Here is a 22716-nt window from a genome sequence, read left to right on the forward strand (position 1 = left end):
AAGGCCTCGTCGCCTACCACCCGTCGCAGCCGGCTGGGGTTACCTTTGCTTGGAGACCGAAAGGGGAGGAATTAGGGGAACACAGGTTGTGTGGGCACTTGCTCTACCCTTGCGCCGGCAGGCAAACCACGACGGGCGGGAAACACAACAGTAAGTATACAGTGCATTTTATGCCGCAGGAGCTTGGGCGCTGTCGTGCCCGCCAATCCCGTTAAGCGAGCCCCATCATCCGGCCCCAGGCCGGCCACCCAGAACGCGTGTCCACTGACTGTCTAGGTAGTGTCCACCAACTTGTCCCGCTTCCTCGCTGCGCTGGGACACAACACAGGACGCCCCTTGGGAACCTCAAACTGTGGCAAACTAAAATCGCGGGGTTTTGGCCAGCCAGAGCAGAGCACCACCACCATCACCACCACCAGCATCGTCTTCCAAACTCCGTGACAGCGGGGAAAGCGGGATTCTTTGGAGCAGCCAAGGCAAAGGTACGTTTGGCTGGTTATCCACAGTATCATCCCGCCGAGTCGGAAGACGACGACGACGATGACGAGGACTCACACAGCGCTGAGCAGCGGCACATTGCAAGCGAATTGTTTTTCTATTAGCCAGATTATCAGGGTCTTTCGGGGTTCTCGACTCCTCGTCTCGTTACATTAGGGCTCCGCGTACCGAACCCTTGCACCAGCTTTCCCCTCTCCCTAGCCGCGCGCCGAGTCCTAATCGCCATGCTCATTGCCTAAGTCGCCTAGCGGCCGGTGTCGCAATGTCGCAGTCGCACTGGTGCCCACAAGGTTCAACAGAGGGTGTAAGCTGACACGGGGTCAGCACGGTGCGCCTTCCAAGAGTTCCTCGGGTGTTTGTGTTGTTTGCCATCGGGGGGAGCTTCTGCGACGGCGGCTGATCATGGCCTGCGTGTGTGTGTGTGGCTAGGCCTGGTTTCCTGGACACTCGAACTCGACTTCGACCTCCCCTTGGAACTCCATCAAGCGGGAGCCTTGACGAGTCGCGGGAACTAGCAGCAATGGAATGTGCGTGCAGAACATGGCAGTCCAATGTGGGTTGGCTGTTGTCTACGGATTCCTCACTCATCCATGTCTCGTTGTTAGCCAACCCACGTCCGTCTAAGGAGCGGGTGAGACCGTCGAGCAACGGGCCTTTAGCCGAGTCTATCGTCGGTCGCTGATGGAATCGCTGATCGGGCAGATCATGCTTCCATACAGAGTACACAGTACGCAGCAGGCAGTGCCCTCCCCTTGCTGGCCGGACGCTCTCGGGTAATCCACCCCCTTTGAGTTCCCGCTATTCGACCGTCAGGCCGGGTGTTCCTGCAGCTTCTTCGTCACTGGTCCGGAAAATGGGGGGCTTGGGAGGTGCGGGAAGCAACAAGCAGCAACAAGTAGCAACCAGCAGTCAGGTTTGGTTTGCACTTGGTGCCGGCGACAACACTCGATCTTGGCCCCTGACCACGCTGTGTCATCTGTCTTAGTCATCGCAGCATTCCGTCCGCTTGGCCCCCTCGCCAGCACTGGCACATCATGCACAAACAAGGCCTATATACTCTGTACACAGTGTACACACCGAAGAAGCAAAGGTATCTATCTACCTACCTAGGTAGGTATGTATCCGTACCAGCTGCTCCGGTTAACCAGCTCGCCACCCACCCCCTTCGATTCAGTGCTTCTCCTCCATTGATCAACCTCTCTCGGGCACGCAGCATGGACACGGCAGGGCTCGTCACGACCGCCAACAATGAATGGCCTCATCAACCTTTTCGCTGGCGGTTGATCTCTGGGGCTGATTCTCCTCAGTGCTACATTGGTGGCGTCGATCAGCCATCTTGTTCCTCTGGACTGGAACATGGCAAGTGACAGGTCGCGCCATCCTAGACACGCCGCTGTCCCTCACAGCTTGGCTTTCCTTCAAACCCTCCAAGCCCTTCAAACGAACAGCCTCCTCCCTTTGATATTCGTAACCTGCTCGTCCCATAACCCTTGCTTCCTCGGGCCTTGCTTTCTTTCTCGCAACCATTCCAATCCCACCCGCACAGTCCGAACATCAAGCCGGAGGAAAAAAAGTCTGCCTGTTTCTCTTCTTCTTCGCCTACCTGCCAACCCCTCGCGGAACATTCCAGCAAACTTTACTTCTCGACTCTCCTCTTCGAGAGCACCAATGTGCCCGTGCGTTGTTGTACTGGCAGCACGGATGGACGGCATGCAGCAGCCCACGACTCGGCATACTTTTCAACCTGCAGTACTAGCACGTCTCATAGGTACCCTCTATAACCCCCCACGACAGAAGCTCCGCTCCCAGCATTTGAATCCGAGGAAAAAAGAGATTGTCTCGGTGCAAACAGTCGTGATACTCGACGCCGCCCGCTGGGTTACGCAGGCATCTCGCGATAATTCACTCCCGCGTCCTCGTCCGCAGGCCTGCCTCCGCTCCCTGGATTTTGGATCCGAGTGCCCGGCCAACCGTCGGTGTTGCGGGACGAACAACCCAGAGCCCCCGGCGGAGGGGCGGATCAGGTATAAGTGCGAATCGGATATCAGGCTCAGACTCAGGGCATTCTCTGGCTCCGCTTCAGGCCCCCCCTGTCGAATGTTCCACACCCCAATCTATGTCAGGGAGGGGACCAGGTGTCATTGCTGAACCCGACCTCCTGTCCAAGTGCTTCAGCTCATGAAGTACCGAGTATCAAAAGAGAGAGAAAAGAAACCGCCTACGCGGCCCGTAATCTCGACCCGCCGCGATATCAGTTCATTGCGAATCGACGGGCCACTTCATTTCTCGAAATAGTTATGCTGCCCTTGTCTGATGCTGCTGCGCCCTGTCGCCGGGGGGGTCCCGCGGCCGTTGCTTAGTATTGACTCCTCCATCGAGATGCCCCCATCCCACTCGGAACCCACATCCGAGTCCTATGGCCCGATACCCAACTTGGAATTTGCGGCTGACGGCTGACAAGGGAGGAACTTTCCAAAGCGCACCAGTCGTTGGTTAGAACCTAGGTATACCGACCGCGCTGCACGTCATTTCCTCTCTGCCGCTTTGCAATTGCCGCCCCCAAATCTGCATCCCTTGATCGCCAACGGACCAACGGTGTCAGTTCCAGTTCCAGTTCCGATAAAAGGGGGGGGCCTGACCCGGGGGGGTGTCGGACCGGCAGATGATCGTTGGCATCCTGTATGATTCGCAATGGCTGCGAACGTACAAGACTCCGTATGGTTCAACGTCAACGAACACTGACTCGAAATCCCGCCAGCACAATGTCATTGGTCCCAACAACCAATATCTTGGGTTTGAATCATTATTTCGTTTCTATGAATGTGTGCCGCATTTGGCATATCTAAAATGCGCCCCTTCGTCGCCAAAGTAAAACTCCAACGTCCGCTCCAAGGTATTAGTGGTGGTGATGAGCCGGCGCCTATACATGGAACATCTCAGGCTCCTGGCGTACTTAGCCCTCCCCGTTCAATATAAACAGCTGAACTCATTGCTCTCCGGTTTTGCGCCTTATCAGATTACTTTTTGCCCTCGACAGTCGCCTGGACTTGTCGCCCGTACTGACTTGCCTCTGTAGGCACACCGTTTTCTAGCAACCCTTGCCGAGATTGATGGCTAGAAAGGAAGGAGTCAGCAATCACCGTATTGCAAAGAATGCTCAGGGTCTGGGCGAGCTTACCATTAGCGAATAGGCAGTAAGTGTCTGCGTGGTTCATGTTTTCCTGTCCCGGGAGCGTCTTGAGCGCTTCATAGCCGTAGACGCCGTAGTCAAGTGTTCCCTTCATCTGGAGCAAATGCGTCATCTCGTGGAGGCTGCACGATTTGTTAGTCAGACCCTCCGACATCCTGGGGATCGTCATGATTTCTGAGAGGTCTACTTACGTCGTCGTGGCCTGGTCCTGTCCGTGACAAGTCTTGCTGAGAGGCGGGAGCGCGGTGAAGTAGAGAGGGCAGTTGACCATGTAGTTGAGCGAGGGGACCGTGTAGGCCAGCACGCCGGGCGAGCACGACTTATAGACGTCGCCGCAGTACTGCATGGACACGCCCCTGGTGCGGCTGTTGCACTCAACTGCGATCTTGTTGAAGACTTCGGCGACGATCTTTTTGGCAACCGGCGAGGACGTCTTGAAGTACTCTCTCATCCTCGCGTCGTCCTGGGTGGCGTTGGCGGCCGCGCGCGAGAGCCTTGCGCACGTGATGAGCGCCGTGTTGACCGTGTTGTTCTCGACGCCCTTGCAGTCCGACTGGACGAGGGTGCGCTTAATGGACTGGTGGAAGGCCATGCGGGTGAGCGCCGCCTTCTTGGCATCGACGTCCTTGATCCGGAGCGTGTTGCTGTTGATCGGGATGGCGCCGATGATTTCGGTCGTGCCCGCCTTGGCGAAGGGGATGCCGCTTTTGACGCTGAGGTCGTAGATGCCGCCGTCGCCGAGGTCGTGCATCTCTCCAAAGTCAAACTTGATCTCGATCGTCTGCCCGCGCTTGATTGTCTGGAAGGCATCTTCCGTCATGAGATCCTGCGGGGCGATGCGCAACCGCACACCGTCAAATGATAGTCGGGTCTCTATGATGTTGTGTTCGGATCAGCCCCCCGCTGACATGGCGTACCGTTGGACACACACGAAAGAGGACTTACGGTTGGAGTAGACAGCCACCTTTTCAACCGCGGCCTTGTCCAAGATGGTACCGGGGACGAAGACTTTGATAGCCGATTTGCCCGCATTTGTCAGGGCGATCTTGACGAGCGTGTTGCCGGCGCCGCGGATGAGCTTGGCCTGGAGCGGCTCATCCCTACCGAAGAGTTCTATGGGGTTGGCGCTCACGATGGATGCAAGAAAAGCGATACCGGTGAAGAACTTCATCTTGACTTGCGAGTCGGCGACGGTGAAGTGTTGAAGGGAAGGGGGAGGGTGGGGGGTTTGGTTGAGATCTTGTGTTTGAGGGTGGTGATCCGAAACGAAACCCATCGATAGGATGCGATTGGACTCGTCTTTATATCGGATGGGACTCCAAACAACTGAACCAGCCGTTCAGCCAATGATGCTAGACAGCTTGGCGTAGATCCCGGATCCCAATCCGGGGTGAGAGAAAACCAGAGGCATCGGGAACCAAGCCACGCGGATTGGCAGTCTTGAGGAGTGGGAGCACCAAAGAACTCCCATGGGACTAGACCTTTGGCAAAGAGACCATCCAACCATTCCGAGGACGGTAGATGGTCTTGAGCGACGGGAGGCTCTTGCCATTGTCACGCCACAAAAGTCGACAGAGGACAGCCACTGTGATCAACAGGGGAAAGTCTAGAGGGGCCGGGTGTGCCGTATCTTCAGGGAAACTATGAGAAGGGCCAGCGAAAGGTGTACCGTACAAGGGATGAGGGCCGGTGTCCTCGAAATGGTAGAGACGTCCAGCCCGGGCTGGCTGACGAAGCAGCAAGAGTTCCAAGGAAGGGGAACGCCTCTGGTTGCACGCCACAAGGAACAAATGCGGACGCGCCATTGAGTTCGAAAGCAAGCCGTACGCCGCCACGGGGACCAGACCTTACCTCATCCTGTGGATGTGTCCGCCATTCAGATCGTCTGTTGCTCACGCCAAGGGCACGTCGCCGTACATCCAAACTACGGAGGCCGACAGACACCCAGCCTAGCCGGTGGGGACAACCCCGTCAAGATCACTAGCCACAGTTGCCGGCACCTGAGTCGCGATATGATCTGCGGAGCCAGGGTTGGTACCGGACCTGGCCTCTTGGGCTCTGGGCGCCACCGGGGGGGGGAGGGGACCTTCGAACGCAAACAGCCTCCGGAGTCGCGGTGATAAAGAACGGCGGAAAAGGACGCCGGGCCTGTAGCCTCTTCCGCCGCGCCAAGGGCACGAGGTCTGGCCGCAAATTCTCTAGAGACAAGGGGATCAAGTGAGACAGGCGCAATGAGAGTTTAGCCTAGGTGGTTTGCAGGACATGCCCTGGCTGCCGTGGGTGAGACAGGGAACCTTGGTCTTCATAATGAGAATGCTGTGAGGGCTGGTTCCTCCTCTTCGTGGATCCCGAACCCTGGCGAAGCAAGTGAGACTGTCTGTGATCATCAAGGAGTCTGGAAACATTGTTCACGTTTTTTGAGCGTCCAACATGACGTTGGCAGCAAGACGGATGCATCACGGAAGCGGTCTCGGCCTCCGGCCGATGGACGCACGGACGCCCGCCGGGCGGAGAAATGGGTCTACCGTATCAATTGTGGTCTCGGCGCCGATCTCCGGATCTTTTCTCCTCCGCCACTCATCTTCCACCAGGAATTCAGTCGATTGGCGACCTTCCTTTTTTGGTCCATAGACCGCGATTCCTCAACGCACCACAGCTCGCCGTCGCATTGATTACGTCTCCATAGTGCCAATCTAGCGCAGTGTCGTCTCAAAGTCCCTCGCCGCGCAACCAATCTCGAGCCGGCCATCGAGGAGGGGGAGAGGACAGGGGTGAGAGACGGTTTACGGCATGGCGCAGCTTTCTTCAATGCGAAGTGCGGGGTCTTTCAGTCTTCGGCCGAGATATCGACAAGCTTCATTCCAAACAGGTTGGCTAATAATGGGGTGGCGTCCCGATTCAACACACTTTACCACGCACGAGAAATTCTGACCTTCCAAGAACCAGACCACAGCTTCCATCGGTATACCACACAGCATTTTTGGCGCCGCTGACAGCTTCAACGAAGTATGATGCGAGGCCTCTGAATCGTAGATTCGATCCCAGAGGAACGGAACCATCCTCGCGTGGCTCAGGCCGCCGAACGATTCTAAACCACGGTGGCGATCGCTCTTTTCAGGACTAGTGTGCGTGCGCGTGAACTCTCGAAGTTTCGCTCCGTCCTCCCCACCACGTTGATATATCCTCACAAAACACTCACGACCAAAGGACATTTCCGCAACGTGGGAAACCCGCATTCATTACATTGACGTCATCCGGCATCTTCCACGCCACTTACCGTCTTAGGAAGCTGTTGTGTCTTGCGCACCTGCTGCCTGCTCTCCCAACCTGCCCAACTCGAACACTATCTCAACATCAGAACGCCTGATTTCCCCTCAACGTAAACCACTTCATATCGATCAATATTCCCATCGTAACTCAAGACATAGTCGACATCATTGACAAGCTTCATGAGCAACCTGCCAGTACGCAACCTGTATCGCCCCATCGTCTTCGTCGTTGTCATCATCCTCATCCTTACGTCCTGGAACCGCAACGGCGCCCACCGAGACACCATGGCCCAACAACAGAACCACCCCGCCGGCGCCGTGCTATCCAACCTCGCCATCCGCATCCGTCAAGCCTCCACGTCGCCTCCCACGCTGGCGCTCTCGGTGACCAACAACCATGACGCCCCGCTCACCATCCTCCGCTGGAAGACCCCGCTCGACCCGCTCGCCATCCAGCTCGGGGTCCTCTCCATCACGCCCGAGGGCAAGAGCGAGCCGCTCGAATTGCCCACCGTCGAGCTGCGGCGGATCATGCCGCCGCCACCGCAGGACCTCATCACCCTCCAGCCGGGCGAGCGCAGGGAGCAGGAGGTGGTCCTGAAGGAGCCCATTGTGGCGCTCGATCAGCTCGGCAAGACGGCGCGCGTGGCGGTCAAGGGCAAGTGGCAGACTGTGTGGCCCACAACGGCGGACAAGCTTAGCCAAGAGACTCTCGAGAAGCTGCAATTCGGCGACGGCGTCTTGACGGGTGAATTCGAGAGCGAGGCGGTTGATGTTACTATTTCGTAAACGGGGGAGGGTCTGAGCCAAGCTAGACTCCGTCACCTCGTCGCCTCATTACACCATTACACCATTACACCAACAAACATATGCTCTCAAGCTTGACGCTTTGCTTTTTTCCCCCTCATACCAGTGATCCTTGGGAGATATCTCACGGCGAGATGCTTACCCACAGCATCCATCTGCCACACGTAAATTTCCGGGAAAACGCGCTTCGGCAACGTGGGAATGGCGTGGTTCGCGGCAACTGACCACTCAGGTGGAACGCCCAGTCACGTTGTTCTGGAATGGCCCTCAAAAGAATTGGGCAGATGTCAAAATAGTATGTCTTGGACGAATGCGTTGTTGTCCAAAGTCGCAAGAGGGGCTATAACCCTATTGACTAGCTCCTTTGTGGCTGACTGTACTTCCCCGGGCGAATCGGCAATCCAAGCCACTTGGTTTTGCAACTCGCTGTCGAATCCAAGCCAAGCAAACCCGATCTTCAAGAAAATGTTTCACAGTTCCGAACTGATTCCAAAAGGGCCTCACCCAATCGAGGAACTGCCGTGAACCAAGGTGCTGAATAGTGTATGCCCAGTAGCTCCGGGGATGTGTAACCTTTCCGGAGGACCAAAACACTTTGGGTCACAACACCGGCCCCAATAGCACAGACTCCGGGGAGACACAAATGCCACTCACGCCACCAGCCAGCCGTTCCCACGCGTGCGCCGGTCTACGACCCATCACCCCAGCTGATGCCTACCTAATCTTCGCCGTGGCGCCACAAGCACATGGATATCCAAACCCGGACTCTTCCTCGTGTAGGCCACGTTACCATCGCGTGAGGAGCTCCTCTCTATCGCACAACACACTTTTCAAGATTTGCCATGAGGTCGCGAGATAGAGAAAACTTACTTCCGCATGCAGAACTGAATCACCTCTCCGTCCGTCAGCTGAGGAACCCAAATTGCCATCAGAGCTTAGAGGTGTAGCGGGCAGATAGATTCAATATACTCGATAGCCATCCCGACGCATCACAACCGAGGCCCTCTACCCTTCGAAGCACGCCCGCTCCTCTAGCCATGATGAAGGATTCGATGTTCCGAGGCCTTTCGAGTTCCGCATTCATCCCATTCACACACGGCTCCCACGTTCAAGGTGACTGTAGATGAATCCGAAGACCCCAACAATCGTTGAAAACGATCACCACCCTCTCCTGCGTGCCCACGCCTTCAACTGCCTGGCTTGGAAGACCGCAGTCTAGACCCTCCTCCTGACGTAACATCTGCTGATACATGGGCTCTTGCTAGCCTCTACCGTCGAGCACAGGGTCTGCAATCGTCTTCAAAAACACGTTGGACGATAATGGCTACACTGTACGGGAAGAGCATCAGCCCCCCGGCGCATGCAGACCTCGGGAGACGTGTGGTGCTGCTATGTCCAAGATTGGATTTCAGGTGACACCACCATCTGATTCATTTGTCTTTACACCAACAGAGCTTTCCAGTCTTACCTCCAATTAGTCGGTGACATCGACGACTTTCAACATGTGAGCTACAATAGCAACCGGAGCACTGCCACGATGACGTTGATCGTATCGAGAGGGCCAACGCTGATGAGATACTTCAACTAGTTACAAACCATTCAGATGTTTTCTGTAATCGCAAAACAAGGGAACGAACATCGTCGACGACCTCGAAACCACTCAGCTGTTGGGGTGGTTGCTATCAGCCTTGGCGAAAATTCCCCAGCCTAGGCGCGACGTCATCAAGTTGTTTCTCGACAACTACATACAACATCGCTTATGGGGAAGCACGCGTAATAACCGTTCGTCGTCGTCGTCGTCGTCGGTGTTTTGCGTTTTTTCCTTCCTCGGATCATACTCCGTAATCCGGTCCCTCTCTTTCGGACCCCGGCCGGCGGATGCCACGGAAGGCACGGAAGTCATCTCGGTTAGCGAAAACCACAAGCCACGACCAGGACACTAACTTCCTGTACCCATCCGTCAGAGATGCCCTGTTCCTCCCGTACAATTTTACCATCAGATGACCGGTTATTGGTCCGCGAACCCTCGCATGCCCGTGGGCACCCCGCAATTTACAACCTCTCCCCCCGCGACCTGGATCACTTCTCGCGAACCTTCAGCTCGCGTGCCGTCTTCAATCCAGTGCCGACTCCAAAGGGTTCACGTCTCGCTACCAGACGACGAGTACTTACTTGACAGCAAGGAACCTCGGCGATGCAAATTTTAGGAATAGATACGCACCACATTTGATCTGGCAACTTTCACTTCAACATTTGGCAAGTTCGGATGTTTGTGGCCAGGGTGCCCAGAAGCTTCCGCTCCATGCTTTCTCTTTGTCTTGTCTCTATGGATTTTCTATCCACTTGGTACTGGTATAAAAATGCTAACGCCTTGCCAGCGTTCAACCCGACGCTCCTTACCCGTTGTCCGGTCATGTTGACATCCGCGCCCCTGTCTGGGCATTACCACGGCATCCTGCGGAAGACCGCGCATTAACGAAACATAGCGAGGTTCAGGACTCGGACAGGTTGACGGTACGATAGTCTACATCCTGGACCAATGCATGCGAAAGAGGCCATCTCGGACCGGCTCTTAAAACGACTCTACCATTACTTTCTCTCTCTTCCAACCATCATCTACGACACCTCGCCCTTGATAGGGGGGGTACCAAGGCCGTTGTGGTTGCGGAAGAACAAGACGCCCTTGCCATCGCCATGAGCCTCGGCGCTGGGCTCAACCCACTGGCACATACGCGCAGACTTGTACAGTGCCTTGATGAAACCAACGGGACCATCCTGAACATCGGCACGGTAGTGCTTGCCCATGACGGGCTTGATAGCCTCAGACGCCTCGTCGGCGTTGTAGAAGGGGATGGTGCTGATGTAGTGGTGGAGGACGTGGGTCTCGACAATGCCGTGCAAGAGGTGGCGTCCGACGAAGCCCATCTCGCGGTCGATAGTGGCGGCGGCTCCGCGAACGAAGTTCCACTGGTCGGCGGTGTAGTGAGGCAGGGTAGGGTCGGTGTGCTGGAGGAAGGTGATGGCCACTGCAAACGGTCAGTACATGTTTATGGAGTCGAGAATCATCTAATGGGGCGACTTACCGAGCCAGTGGTTAACCCAGAGGTAGGGGATGAAGTACCACACCAAAAGGTTGGACCAGCCGAACTTGTTTCCGAGAAGGGTGAGGATGCTGATGGTGATGGCCAAGCCAATGTCAGACATGACGATGAGCTTAGCGTCCTTGGCCTCGAAAATGGGGCTGCTGGGATCGAAGTGGTTTACACCACCGCCGTAACCGTTGTGCTTGCCCTTGCCACGACCCTCGCGCTGACGCTCGTGGAAGTTGTGACCCGTGACGTTGGTCATGAGGTAGTTGGGCCAGCCAACGAGCTGCTGGGCGATGAGCATCAGGAAGGTGTAGATGGGCGTCTCCTCGGTCAGCTCGGCGACCTCGTGGACCAAGCGGCCGGCGCGGCTGGCGTGCTGCTCGCGAGTGCGAGGGACGAAGACCATATCACGCTCCATGTGGCCAGTGGCCTTGTGGTGCTTGCTGTGAGAAATCTGCCAGCTGAAGTAGGGAACGAGGAGAGCCGAGTGGAGGACCCAGCCAACGGTGTGGTTCAGCGTCTTGGAGGGCGAGAAAGCCTGGTGGCCGCACTCGTGGGCGATGACCCAGAGACCGGTACCGAAAAGACCCTGGAAAACGGTGTAGACGGCCCAAAGCCCAGCGCGAGCTGCCTTGGAGGGCACATACTCGGGGGTAACAAAGTTGTACCAAATGGCGAAGGTGGTGGCGAGGCAGAGAATGTCCCGGGCGATGTAGCCGAATCCCTTGAGGGCAGAACGCTCGAAGCAGTGCTTGGGAATAGCGTTGTGGATGTCCTTGATGGTGAAATCAGGAGGGGTGAACTCGTTGCCGTACGTGTCGAACAGCTTGCCATAGTTCGCCGACTTGGGGGCGACATCGTCAGAGGCCATGGAGGAGAGAGAAGTGGAGGAGGCTGAGGGACGAGGAGAGTCCATGGGCGAGGCGACGGCAGTCGAGGGCACCGAGGCGTCCGTCTCGGTGGTGGTCGAGGTGACGGTGCGGCGCAGGACAGGGTTCTGAGCCGCCGGCGTCGAGGAGGTGGTGGAAGCCATGGCTGATGTGTGTGTTTGGCCTTGGTATAGAGGACAACTCGAGTGATTGTTGTATGTGGTGGCCTCGGTGTTGGCGAAAATCACACTCAACAGGAACTATGGAAGAGTTCCAATGCTGGCCCTTGGAGGAAGACAGAAAGGGATGCCGATGGGGTCGCGAGGGGAGACAAGTCGAAGGCGGAAGGAAGAGGAAGGGAGGGGACTAATAAATGAAGCAGCACAGGGGGGAGAGAAAAATAGGACAGCGGTCGGTATCGGGTCGTGGCGGAGGCGACAAGACAAAATAGTTAGCAAACGCCGGGACGGGACCCGTTGTCAACTGAAGGTAGGGTAGTTGGTTTTGGAAACAGTTCGTACAGCTAGTACCTAGGTGGGTAAGGAGCTACCTAGGTAGGTACACATGTAGAATCGTAGCAAGTGGCCGGTCAGGTACCGTAACGGATGGTGGGTGGTGTGAAGCACTGAGGCGATCCCCGCCGTGACAAGTGGTGTGCAGGTAAAGCCAAGTGTGATGTCTGGTATCTTGGGAGGCAAATATGTGGTGCTAGTACTTGGTGGTTGGCCTTGGCCTCTCGTCGGTGGTGGTGCTTCGTGCTCGGTCGTGGTTGATGGAATTGTGCCGTTCCTCGGTTCCCACGTCTCCGTTTTTGTTGGGGACGAACTGGAGAGAAAGAGGGACGACGGCACGAATAGCTTGTGCCTCTACCATTCAGGCCGCGGGGGGTTTTGTGCAGGGCACGGTGCAAGGGGAAGGGAGGAGAGGGGCAGAACAGGCAAGACCAGGGACGGGGAAAAGACAGACGAAGTGTATGGCAGGGGTGTGTATAGCTAAGTCAACGTCGAGAGTCCTCTCCCATGAATTTGAATTTGCTGTTGGATTTTTCTGCTGGGCCTTCTTGTTGTTGATGCTAATTGCGTTACCCACCGAGGAGGGAGGACGAAGAGGAGGCGACAAAGACGAGGTACAAGAATGCAACATCTGATTTCTATGTGCAAGCAAAGTATCTTTTCTATGTTGCTCCCGGTTCTTCGCCTCTGGCATGACACCCACACTGGTGTTTCTCGAGACGTGGCAGCCGGACGGAAGGGACTACCGGGGCTGGATGGCTGGGCTGCCGGGTCCTTCACTCTTGTTTGCAAGGCAGGAGTGCCCAACACCAGGACGCGGGCTGCTGATGAAGTCCTAATGCCATTGAACAGCCGTTAAATGACATGGGCAAAGCATAATGGGATGCTGCTCTCGGTAAAATTTCTCTTCGTTACCCTCGGTCCAAGGTATGCCCACTGCTGCTGCTGCTGATGATGATGATGATGACGTTTCCAGGTGACCTTCCTCGAGTGTTTGCCATCGTGGACGCATCATATGACAGCCGATGCGTCGGTCTTCACAAGCCAAATCACAAAATAATAATAATAAGGACATTGAAAATCTCAAGACCCCAATAACCCAAAGCGGTTCCTCCTCCCGCTTGGATGGACAGCAAGAAAAGGCCGAAAATGGACAGGGGTCTTGTCTTGGTTGGGCCTTTGAATTTTGGGGAAGGCGGCACGGCATTGGAGCATTGGAGAGAGGGCGAAAAGATGAGCTGAAAAGGATTTTTGGGACGAGCGGTCTGAAGGGTCTTGCAATGGTACGTACCGGAGTAAAATGTAAGGCGAGGGTTGAGGCAATGTATTCATTCGTACAGATACCCTATTAAGCGTCCTTTGCTCCCAACTTTTAACTTTGTCTCTACCTGAGCTGGATGTACACTGCGTTTCCTGCACATGCACTTGACTTGACTGCAACTCTCAAGCAGCTGCAGCTGCACCTTCCGTACCTACTATGTAGGTATCCCCAATATGGCCATGGCCGTTGTTCTTGGACTTGACCTCGTTCGTCCTGGTCTGCATTCCCGCACAGGCACAGACACACACACGGGCGAGGCGACCTGACTTTTGTTTCCCTTATCGGGACCTCCTTCCTACCCGCTGGAGGTACGGGTAGCTTACTGGATATCCGCTGTGGCCAATGCTTGCATCTAGGATTGGCCAGGACGACGGTCTGGAGTGTAAGTATTTTCGTGCCTAGGTAAGTACGAACAGGAGGGCACAGGAAGACACCAGAGGTTCGATTGAATGAAGGAGAGGGGAAGGGACGGACCTGTTGCTTGCTCTTGCTGGGAGTCGGAGCCAAGGAGGCGGGCCCCCACCTTCCCTGGCAGTATCGGTACACCTCGAGTGCAGATACCTCCCTCCGCCCCTCATGACTCTTTGTCAAGACTCCCATCCTGTATAGTAAAGTAACAGTGTACTCTGTACTCTTCCTGGTTCAGCTTCCCACAGCATCCTTTGCCTTTCTTGAGGCGACACACAACACACGACGCGGCTCATGACCATGCTCTACCTGTAGTGTGCTGTATCCGACCTGCCCTTCACTGCGCGAACTGCGGACCACACTGCGCATGTCCGACTCACCGCCTTTCGATTCGAGGTTCGGGTCAATGCCTAGCAGCTCCATCGGCCCCGGCCCGTTGATGGCATCAACTGATCTACTTACCGCTTCTGGGACCTGCTTTCGGAGACGTTGGCAAATATGCCGCCCTCGCACTGGAGAGGCCGTCGTCGATCTTGAGACAGCCTTTGCTATGGTTCTGACTGGGGCGTATATTTGCACAAGCAAGACTCAGCACATGTGGCCCCGACACCAGCACGTCATCAGACTTGGGGCTGGGCATCATGCAATATAATCTTCGTCCAAGTCGAGGCACATTTGCCCTCCCGCCTGTCCCAGACGTCTTCCCGCTCCCGGGCAACACTTACTACAGCGCCTGGCCGGATGCTGACGTCCTTGCCTACTAACAGACACAAGCCTATCGCTGTCGAGTGGCTTCGTTTTGAGTAGCGGTACAACCACACCTACACTAGTCATCCGGCCCCCGACGTCCAACGACTGACACAAATGGGCGTTCGTCTGTGCATGTGAAGATGGCGGTTGCTCGGAGCGAGACCCAGATCTGTCTGACACGCTCCAGCCGGCGGCGGCGGTGCGTCTGCGTAGTTGCTAGTTGAGAACGAGTCAGATCGACATCAGAAACTCTCGCATGCACCACCACTGTCGTCGCGATCTGACGACACTGCTGATCGTTCCGCCGTTTCTCTCAAATGGTCTCGCAATCAGGAGACATGGCTTTATAATGGCATGTCTTTGGGACGATGCTCAACTTATGTATGCGGCGGAAAAAGATTCCGTGCCGCAACCGACCAGGGCGGGAAAAAGGATGGATTTCCAATCTGTTGATTGAATCTTGGGAGCCAGATCGATACACCTTGAAGCCACAGCGATACGTACCCGGATTCCCCACGCCCACCGAATGGGTGGGTGCGACTGGGATGCTGGGGGATGTGTGGAAGACTACGTACCGATGCACGCAACGAAGTGGCTCTTGGTCTGCTTCGAACCCCACGTATGAAGCAACAGAAAGAGAACAGGGCACAATAAACTGGAGCCTCACAATTGGATAGTGGCGTGTTTAATCCACTTACCCCAGCCAATCGGGAGCAGAGCATACCACCAGCATGGCAGCCAATCATGTATCCCCGCCCGGGGAAGGGGTTGAATCTTGAATTGACGCCCGCAATCAACGACGACGTCGTTGCCAAACCGTTAAAAAGATGCATTTCCAGTCAGCAACGCAACCCCTGAATCACATCACGCTCGCGTTTCCCATGCTTATGGCTGATGATGCCAATGGTGTACCACTCGCAACACACGAGAGTAGCAGGGACATATCCATGTTGGACCGACTCGCGGGCAAAGCCGCGAGACACTGCGCATGAAACAGCTCCGGCAGGCCAAAAAAAACCCCTTGGTACTATGTCGAGTCGAGCGCGCGCCCCAGAGACCCTGAAACAAGACGAGGTGGGAACGCCGTTTTCTGGAAGCATTGTAGCATTCCAGGGCCCCTGGTTTTTTGTTTGCCTCGCTTCTGTGAAGTGATGATCTTTCACACTCCTTTCTTTCCCCCTCCCCCCTTCCTGCTGCCCTTGAAATTTTCTGTTGGGGTTGGAATTTTGTTGAGATGGTTGCTGGCCAGGGCCGGCCTTGTCGCGATGGCAGAACTTCATTGGTACGTACCGCACCCTGTCCCCCACTCGCCCACTCAGATGGATGAAAGGCCTGGTCTGTGCCCATTGCATCTCCATTGCGGCAAGTTGTACCTGCTGGCCAGGCACGCCAGGGATATGCACCTCGGGAAGCCCAGGACGGACAGCTCTTCACAACGGATATCTTACCTAAAATAACCCGCCCTTCTAAATCATCAACGCCGGGCATTGCAAGATTTTGTGGACTGGGAAAACGATCCAGACATTGACTTTTCCGGTTCAGCTGCTTTCGTGGGGCCTTTGTACGATAAGACCCCAACGCTGAGGCCATCGAGATTCTCGAGGCCCAATCCCAACGTGCGAATATTCAATTCTCGATCCTTTCATCGCAGGGTGTTACTGGAGGCCCGCTGCTGCTGGAGGCTTGCTTACGACCCAATTGACAATCATCACATGGTAATTGTCCCACCTTTTGCGTGGTGTACTGTAGACGCCCTTGTCTTCAGCGGCGGGGAACGCCCGTCGTGGTCACTGGGCAAGCGAAGAGGCCTGGGGCGACGTTGTTTTCGTGGGATGCCGGAAGCCATAGCCAGTCGGCTATGTTCATCATGGTAATCCATCCTGCAAATCGTGTCCCACCCCGGCATGGCGTCGTGTTGTCCGACGCTCATCATGCCGCTCCCGATGCTGGGCCTCCCCGTTCCACGGACGAGAGGAGCCATCTCATCTCACATGTGATTTTGGGTACATGGTGTACTTTGGGGGGGAGGAAGCGATCCGGTCGTGACGGGCACGACAGGTTGCCTCGGAGTCACAATGTCTCCCTTTACCAACCCCTTGCTAGCACCGACGACGCTGGCTAGCTTTCTCAAGAAGTCAGGAAACGGTCAGTTAATAACCACTCCGTCCCGTGCAGATATCCTGCGAGGGCAACGCACCAAGCAAGAAGAGCTCGGAGTTGTGAACCACTAGATCAGTGACTGGAGACCGAAGGCATTCCTTTCCTCTGCCACCCCCGCGTTTTGTCTCGGGAGGCTGGCAGCTAGGTTACTTATCCTAACCACTTACCCTAACCTGTTCCGAGGCCCAGCTTGGGGTGGTGATTTATTGCCCAACCAGATGGCCGGTTCGCTCGACATCTGCTCGATGGGAGAGGAGGGGGGGCTGTAGCCACCGTTTCCCTGCTTCTTGCAGGGCTTCCAGCCGACGACCATGCCGGCGATGGCGAGTGACCGTCACTGGTTCAGCGGTGTTCTGAGTGAACGGGCTGGAGTGCGGAGAAATCAGCGCTCGACTGTTGTTGGTATGACGAGGAGCGATGGCTACGATGACGGCTTTTGTCATGTCACTAGAAAGGGGGGAGGGCTGTTGGGGTCCGATCCACACCACACGAGTCTCATCGAAGCTCACTCACTCACTCATCAGCAGAGAAGGGTGGTTCTCACTGACCGCATGAGAGTTTAGCATCCGTATGTTTATGTTAAACTTTCCATTCCCTGTGATTTGCCACTGGCAGAATTGTGGTCTCTATCTTGACTCTCGCCCCCCCTTTATTCACCGACTGGAAACTGAGAACTCAGAGAGGATTCCAGGCGTCCATATCGCCACCGCAAATGGCTCAGATGGTCACTGTTATCATCAGATGCTACCTGACCTTGTCGGATACGTTTGACCGCTGCTGTTCTGCAGTACTCCAGGTGGAAGCTTGTGTCACCCGCAGATAGGCAGGCAGACAGGCAGCTGGATCTCCGGGCCACATTCTCACTTGTTCAGCATGTGACACGCCCGTGTTCAAGCCTCTTCTCATCAATCTCGCACATGTCTTCTTTTGCATGTGTCTCCAGAGGAGATCGTCGCGACGCCGAGCGAGACAGACGCAAATGGTTGTTCCTGTCACTCCCGTCCCAAACCTCGCGCACACCGACGCACATCTACTAGTCCTACGCAAACTGATGGGAAAACCCGCCTCTGCGAGCAATGAGATTGTGATAGTCTCATTCGTTCCAGAGTGCGCGGGGAACCCGAGTGAGCCATTCCCGCCCCCGCCACAAGCCAAAAGAATTCCAAGAAGATGACTTGGCTCCTGAGCTCGTGACAAAATGTCACCTGTCTTCCGCCCGCCCCCCCCTTCCCCCCTCCGCCCCTATTCAGCGCGGCTGAGACACCCAACAATTCGACCCCGCGTCTCACCAAGTCCTTTTGCTCAGAAATGTCAGTCGGGGGGGACTCAGGGCTGGGCTGACGTGTCTTTGCGTTGTCTGTGTGCTCAGCAGGTCGGAGTCTCCGTCACGCTGCGGCCAGAGCCATTTTGCCTAAGTGAGGCAAGCGGAACGTTTTCTAACGGACGGATATGCGGTACGAGGGGAGGGGGGCTGGTTGGGCGGGGTGTATAAAAATTGTGTCCATAGAAGGCAACTGGGGGGCGCAAATGGTGACGGCGTCATCTGGTCGGGCATCTCGTGTGCGAAGTGCTGATCGAAGAGTAGTTCCCGCAGTCAGAATGTTGTGGATTGTTCAAGCCGACTTCCCTCTTCCGCCCCTCTACAGTTTACCCTTGGTCACGGAAGCAGCCCTGCGTGATCCCGCCTCTCCGTCCTTCGCGAAGCGGTATCTCGGGACCGAGGATGGAGCTCGGCGGGAGCAATTGGTGGCAGAGTGGCCGGCCGCTACCTTAAACGAAGAGTCCGAGGGCAGAACTGTCCAGGAGGCAAGCCAAGTGTTCTTCATTCAAACACTTCCGCTGTGAAGATGTGTGTCCAAGAGATGATTACCATCCACGCCGTGATTCGTCCGTTTAGCAACCCCAAGTTGCCAGCAGGTGATCAGAGAGTCGTCACCATCAACGCCGATGCTGTCCATCCATGCCATATCGAAATACACATGGCATCCAGACTCCCATATCCAGAGTGGCCTCGCTCGCAGAAAAGAGAAAGAAAAAGGGGGGTATATCAAGCCACCACCGCGAATCCAAGCCCCTCCCTCGCATCATCCAAGACCCTACCCCATTCCAGCAGCAACCGGAACATGTACACCCTCATATCCTCCCTCCGCAGTGCCCTCGCCGCCCACGCCCTCCCTTCCTCGGCGATCTCCCGCGCCCTCCGCCCGCCCTCCTCGTCGTCCCGGGCCCCGAAGTACCGCAGAAGGCCCCCGAGCTCGTGCAATCGCGCGTCGACGGGGACATAGTGCCGCCACGCGTGCACACGCTCCCCGAACCACGTCCGGAACAGCCCGGCGCGGTAGACGAGGCTGCGGCTCCGCAGAAAGGGGATAAAGCGCCCGCTGAAGCCGGCACCGTCGAGGTCCATCAGGTGAGCGTACTGCCAGTGCTCGCCGAAGGCGACCTTGGACTTGGATGACGAGTCCCCGCCCCAGAACGTGTCTCGCTGGCTTTGGCAGTCGTCCGTGTGGCATTTCGAGAAGCCGCCCACGAAACCGACGTCGAAGTCTGGCTTGCCATCACCCGGGGTTGCGGGACCCGGCGGCCCGTCCGCGTCCGGCCGGGCGGCGGGGGCGCTCTTCGTCCGGATCGCGTTCGCGGCCCAGACGAAGCGCGCTCTCAGGAAGCCCTGCCACGACCCCCGCGCTGCGTACCCGTCTGATGACGAGCCCCTCCAGAACATGGTGTTCTTCTTCCGCTCCCACTCGACGTCCTCGCCCTCGTCGTACGTCGTCTTGTCGTCGTAGTTCCACGGCGACGGCACGAGAATGTCCGCGAACCCTGACGTCCTGCTTTGGCTGAACACGGGGAACGGAGCCTTCGTGAAGATGGCCGGCGCGGGGGATGCCAGGAACCCGTGAAGATAAGCAAGGTCCGGCTGGTGGCAGAGGTCGGTGGCCGCGGTCCAGTTGGAGACGACGGGGTTCTCGAGACCCTCGAACAAGCGGACGGCGTGCGGGAGGACACAGTCGCGGCAGGCCTCTCTACGGCTCCACCACCGCGTGTTACGGGCAGGGGATTCGGGCGGGCAGGACGGCGCGATGAAGTCGTAGTAGATCTGGTCTCGGACGCGATCTGTGAAGTACGGCGACCGCTCGTGTGGCGACTGAAGGACGTCGCCGTCGCTCCATGCCGGCGGCTTGGAGCTGTCAAAGGTCTTGAGATCGTTGCTGTTCAGTAGCCGCGTTTGTGACTTCGCCGCTGTGGTCTGCAGCTGTTGCATGTCCTCGAACGAGATGGACACGCGAGGCTCGTCGTTCAGGTTGATGGCGAAGTCCATATCGGGCAAATGCTCTGCAAACTCCTCAATCATGTCCTGCATCGAGCGCATCATCCACATGTGCGATCCGGGAGTGCCCGGCGCAACTTCGACCTTGCCCCCACGAATCCGGATTCCTCCCATGCCGAGCCACGGCACCCCGATGATATGCCTCGTCCGCTGCCGCAGCACATCCGGCGCGACACCCCAGAAGGGTAGCAAGTCATCGTTGATCTGCGTAAAGTCGTCAATAACGGGCGAGCCGTTGGCTACGGCGTACTCGAACCACTTGTCAAAGTTGGGAGGTGGTGCGAGGCCGTACCGGCGACGGTACTCGTTGACGGCGCCCTCAAGCGTCCTGCTCTGGTTCGCTCTTGCAATCCAGGCGTCGGATTCGGCGTTGGCGGCGGAGAGTAGGTCAGGGAAGGAGAGGGTGTCGGAGGAGGCAAAGTCCGGGTATAAGATCAGGTAGGTCGCGCATAGAAAGCCGACAAAGATCACGTACCATCCCGTGAGGAATCGCATCAGGCGTGGGTCCCCTGATATTGCGCTGGATGTGCTGGTGATATCTTTCTCGTAGCGCAGGAGTAGACCTACGCCAGCTATTGTGAGACCGCCGGAGACCATGTAAACCAGGGAATCATCCACAGGTGACGAGGTCTGCAACATGCGGATCAGGTGATGGGCGTACACCCCGAACGCCGTGACGATCACCGCCAGCGTGCCGGGGTGGATGTCGCTCGCGACGTAGAAGGCGGAAGTGAGGGCGACCGAAGCGACGGTGCTGTCGACCAGGAGGTCTCTAACACCGACGTAATGCAGGTCGAAGGCCCACCGTATGTTCCGGAGGTTGTAGAACGAGAAAGTCGCAAGCACAGCCAAAACGCCGGCAGATCTCAGGAAGACCCGCGATGCGAAGGCCCAAGCCTGCGGCGCATCGTCTACGGCGTCTTGACGCCATCTCGACAGGCAAGTCAACAACACCGCGTCCAGAACAACGGCCAGCACTTGTGCGAGCGGGATCTGTCTTTCCCATCGGAAGAAGCCCGCTGGGCAGATGGCTCCGGCAGACTGTGCGGAGAGGGCAAGGGTAATTCTTGCGGAGCATGCCCAGACGATGGCGACAATAACGTAACGAACAGAGCCTACGTTGAAGCAGCGCCGCGGCCGGTTTTCCAATCCGGGGTGCTGTTGTAGTTGGATGGCGGTGGGTGACGCTGTCGTGAACAGGGCGACTAGAGCCGGTACGAAGGTCTATGGCCCAGTTGTCAGTCACTCATGCTTCCGATGCGGTCGTCTTCTCTATGTTTAGGCGGCACAAACCTCAAAGCTCTCCCACGAGCAGTGAATCGTACGAATCGTGCGCCAGAATAGCAGCGAGCGCAGCACGATGAGACCTCCGAGGATGAAAGAAGGTGAGGACAAGAAGCAGCAGTTTCGTACGGCGTCGATGCCCGCTTGGAGGTGCTGTTTCCAGTCATGTTTCAAGCTTGACGGTATTGCGAGTTGATATCCCTGACTGCTGGCTGAGTCATTCCTTGACGAAAGCTTCCTGCAACCTAACGCGATGACGAGACCGGATTCGAACAGCGTCAGGATGGAGAAGTGGATTGGCCGTTCTAGCCAGTGTTAGTGGCTGTCTCCGAGACGTGAACTGAGGATGCGGATTTAAGCATCGGCAAGAGAGTGTGGTATCCTACCGAAAGCGGCGCTATTGTTGAATCGAGAGGATATCCAGGCGGTGCAGGCAAGCAGCAAAAAGCTGTAAGCAAGGCGACTGTCAGTACACTAGGTAGATAGAGCGGAGGCGGCTCATCACAGCACAAAGGTTGTGCTGAGTCGGGTACGGTGAGGCCGACATCCAAGATGGTTTGCCACGACATTTCAAGGCAATCGCATGTGGCTGAACGAAGCCGAGCCAGAAGCCGATGATGTTGGGTGTCTGAGATGGCTAAAAGAAGGAAGCAAGGAAGGAATGAGGTTGTTCACTTACCACGCCGCCAAGATGCCGCCGTACTTCTTCAGCGGGTCCGCCATCGGCCGCGTCAAGATGCGCCGTCTTGGCACGCGGAGAGGCGCACGGAGACGAAACGGGGCGGAACGGAACGAAACAAGCGCTGGCTGCAGGTAGGGAGAGGAAGAGGAGGAGATAAACAGCAAAGTAGGATTAAGAAAAAGAGAAAAGACTTCGGAAGACTATTGCATCTTTCCACCCAGAGAGGAGAAGCACGGAACTGAGCGGCAACAGGGAAAGACAGGCCGGAGGAGACTTGGTGATACAGGAATCGTGGGTCCAAGCTTAGCTGGATAAGGACAAGAAGTAGGGAGACGGAGGATAAAGGGGACAAACGTGAAAGTCACCAACGGTTCGGCAGTAGCAAAGTTGCTAGCGGACGCCTGATACACATGGTGTTGGTTGTTGGTGCAGTCCGTCTCTTCAGGGGCCAGCCAGGTTTGGGGGAACGACACCGCTGTTCCGCTTGTGCCTTTCTCCTCTTCTGACTGAAGTGAGGGACAATGATGCATTGTACGGTGGTTGAGCTGC

The 22716-nt window shown here is 56.5% G+C and overlaps 4 protein-coding genes across 4 annotated transcripts; 1 reads left to right on the top strand and 3 right to left on the bottom strand.

Moving 5' to 3' along the window:
* Positions 1-3586: 3586 nt before the first annotated feature.
* CH63R_11051 (Neutral protease 2) lies at positions 3587-4859 on the bottom strand (the record flags this gene model as incomplete). The annotated part of the gene is made up of 4 exons (XM_018306025.1): positions 3587-3612; positions 3677-3810; positions 3880-4561; positions 4634-4859. 4 exons carry the CDS (start codon positions 4857-4859, stop codon positions 3587-3589), a joined length of 1068 nt encoding a protein of 355 aa, XP_018152866.1.
* A 2278-nt stretch (positions 4860-7137) lies between these two features.
* CH63R_11052 (uncharacterized protein) lies at positions 7138-7746 on the top strand (the record flags this gene model as incomplete). The annotated part of the gene is made up of 1 exon (XM_018306026.1): positions 7138-7746. One exon carries the CDS (start codon positions 7138-7140, stop codon positions 7744-7746), a length of 609 nt encoding a protein of 202 aa, XP_018152867.1.
* A 2634-nt stretch (positions 7747-10380) lies between these two features.
* Positions 10381-11886, bottom strand: CH63R_11053 (Fatty acid desaturase; the record flags this gene model as incomplete). Its single annotated transcript, XM_018306027.1, has 2 exons — positions 10381-10790; positions 10848-11886. The coding sequence occupies 2 exons, from the start codon at positions 11884-11886 to the stop codon at positions 10381-10383; spliced, it is 1449 nt and encodes a 482-aa protein (XP_018152868.1).
* A 7034-nt stretch (positions 11887-18920) lies between these two features.
* On the bottom strand, positions 18921-22208 carry CH63R_11054 (Capsular associated protein; the record flags this gene model as incomplete). Its single annotated transcript, XM_018306028.1, has 5 exons — positions 18921-20440; positions 20501-21425; positions 21495-21790; positions 21872-21933; positions 22165-22208. 5 exons carry the CDS (start codon positions 22206-22208, stop codon positions 18921-18923), a joined length of 2847 nt encoding a protein of 948 aa, XP_018152869.1.
* Positions 22209-22716: the final 508 nt, after the last annotated feature.

The sequence above is a fragment of the Colletotrichum higginsianum genome, chromosome 8 (genome assembly GCF_001672515.1).
Source record: "Colletotrichum higginsianum IMI 349063 chromosome 8, whole genome shotgun sequence".
In the NCBI taxonomy this organism is placed as follows: domain Eukaryota; kingdom Fungi; phylum Ascomycota; class Sordariomycetes; order Glomerellales; family Glomerellaceae; genus Colletotrichum; species Colletotrichum higginsianum.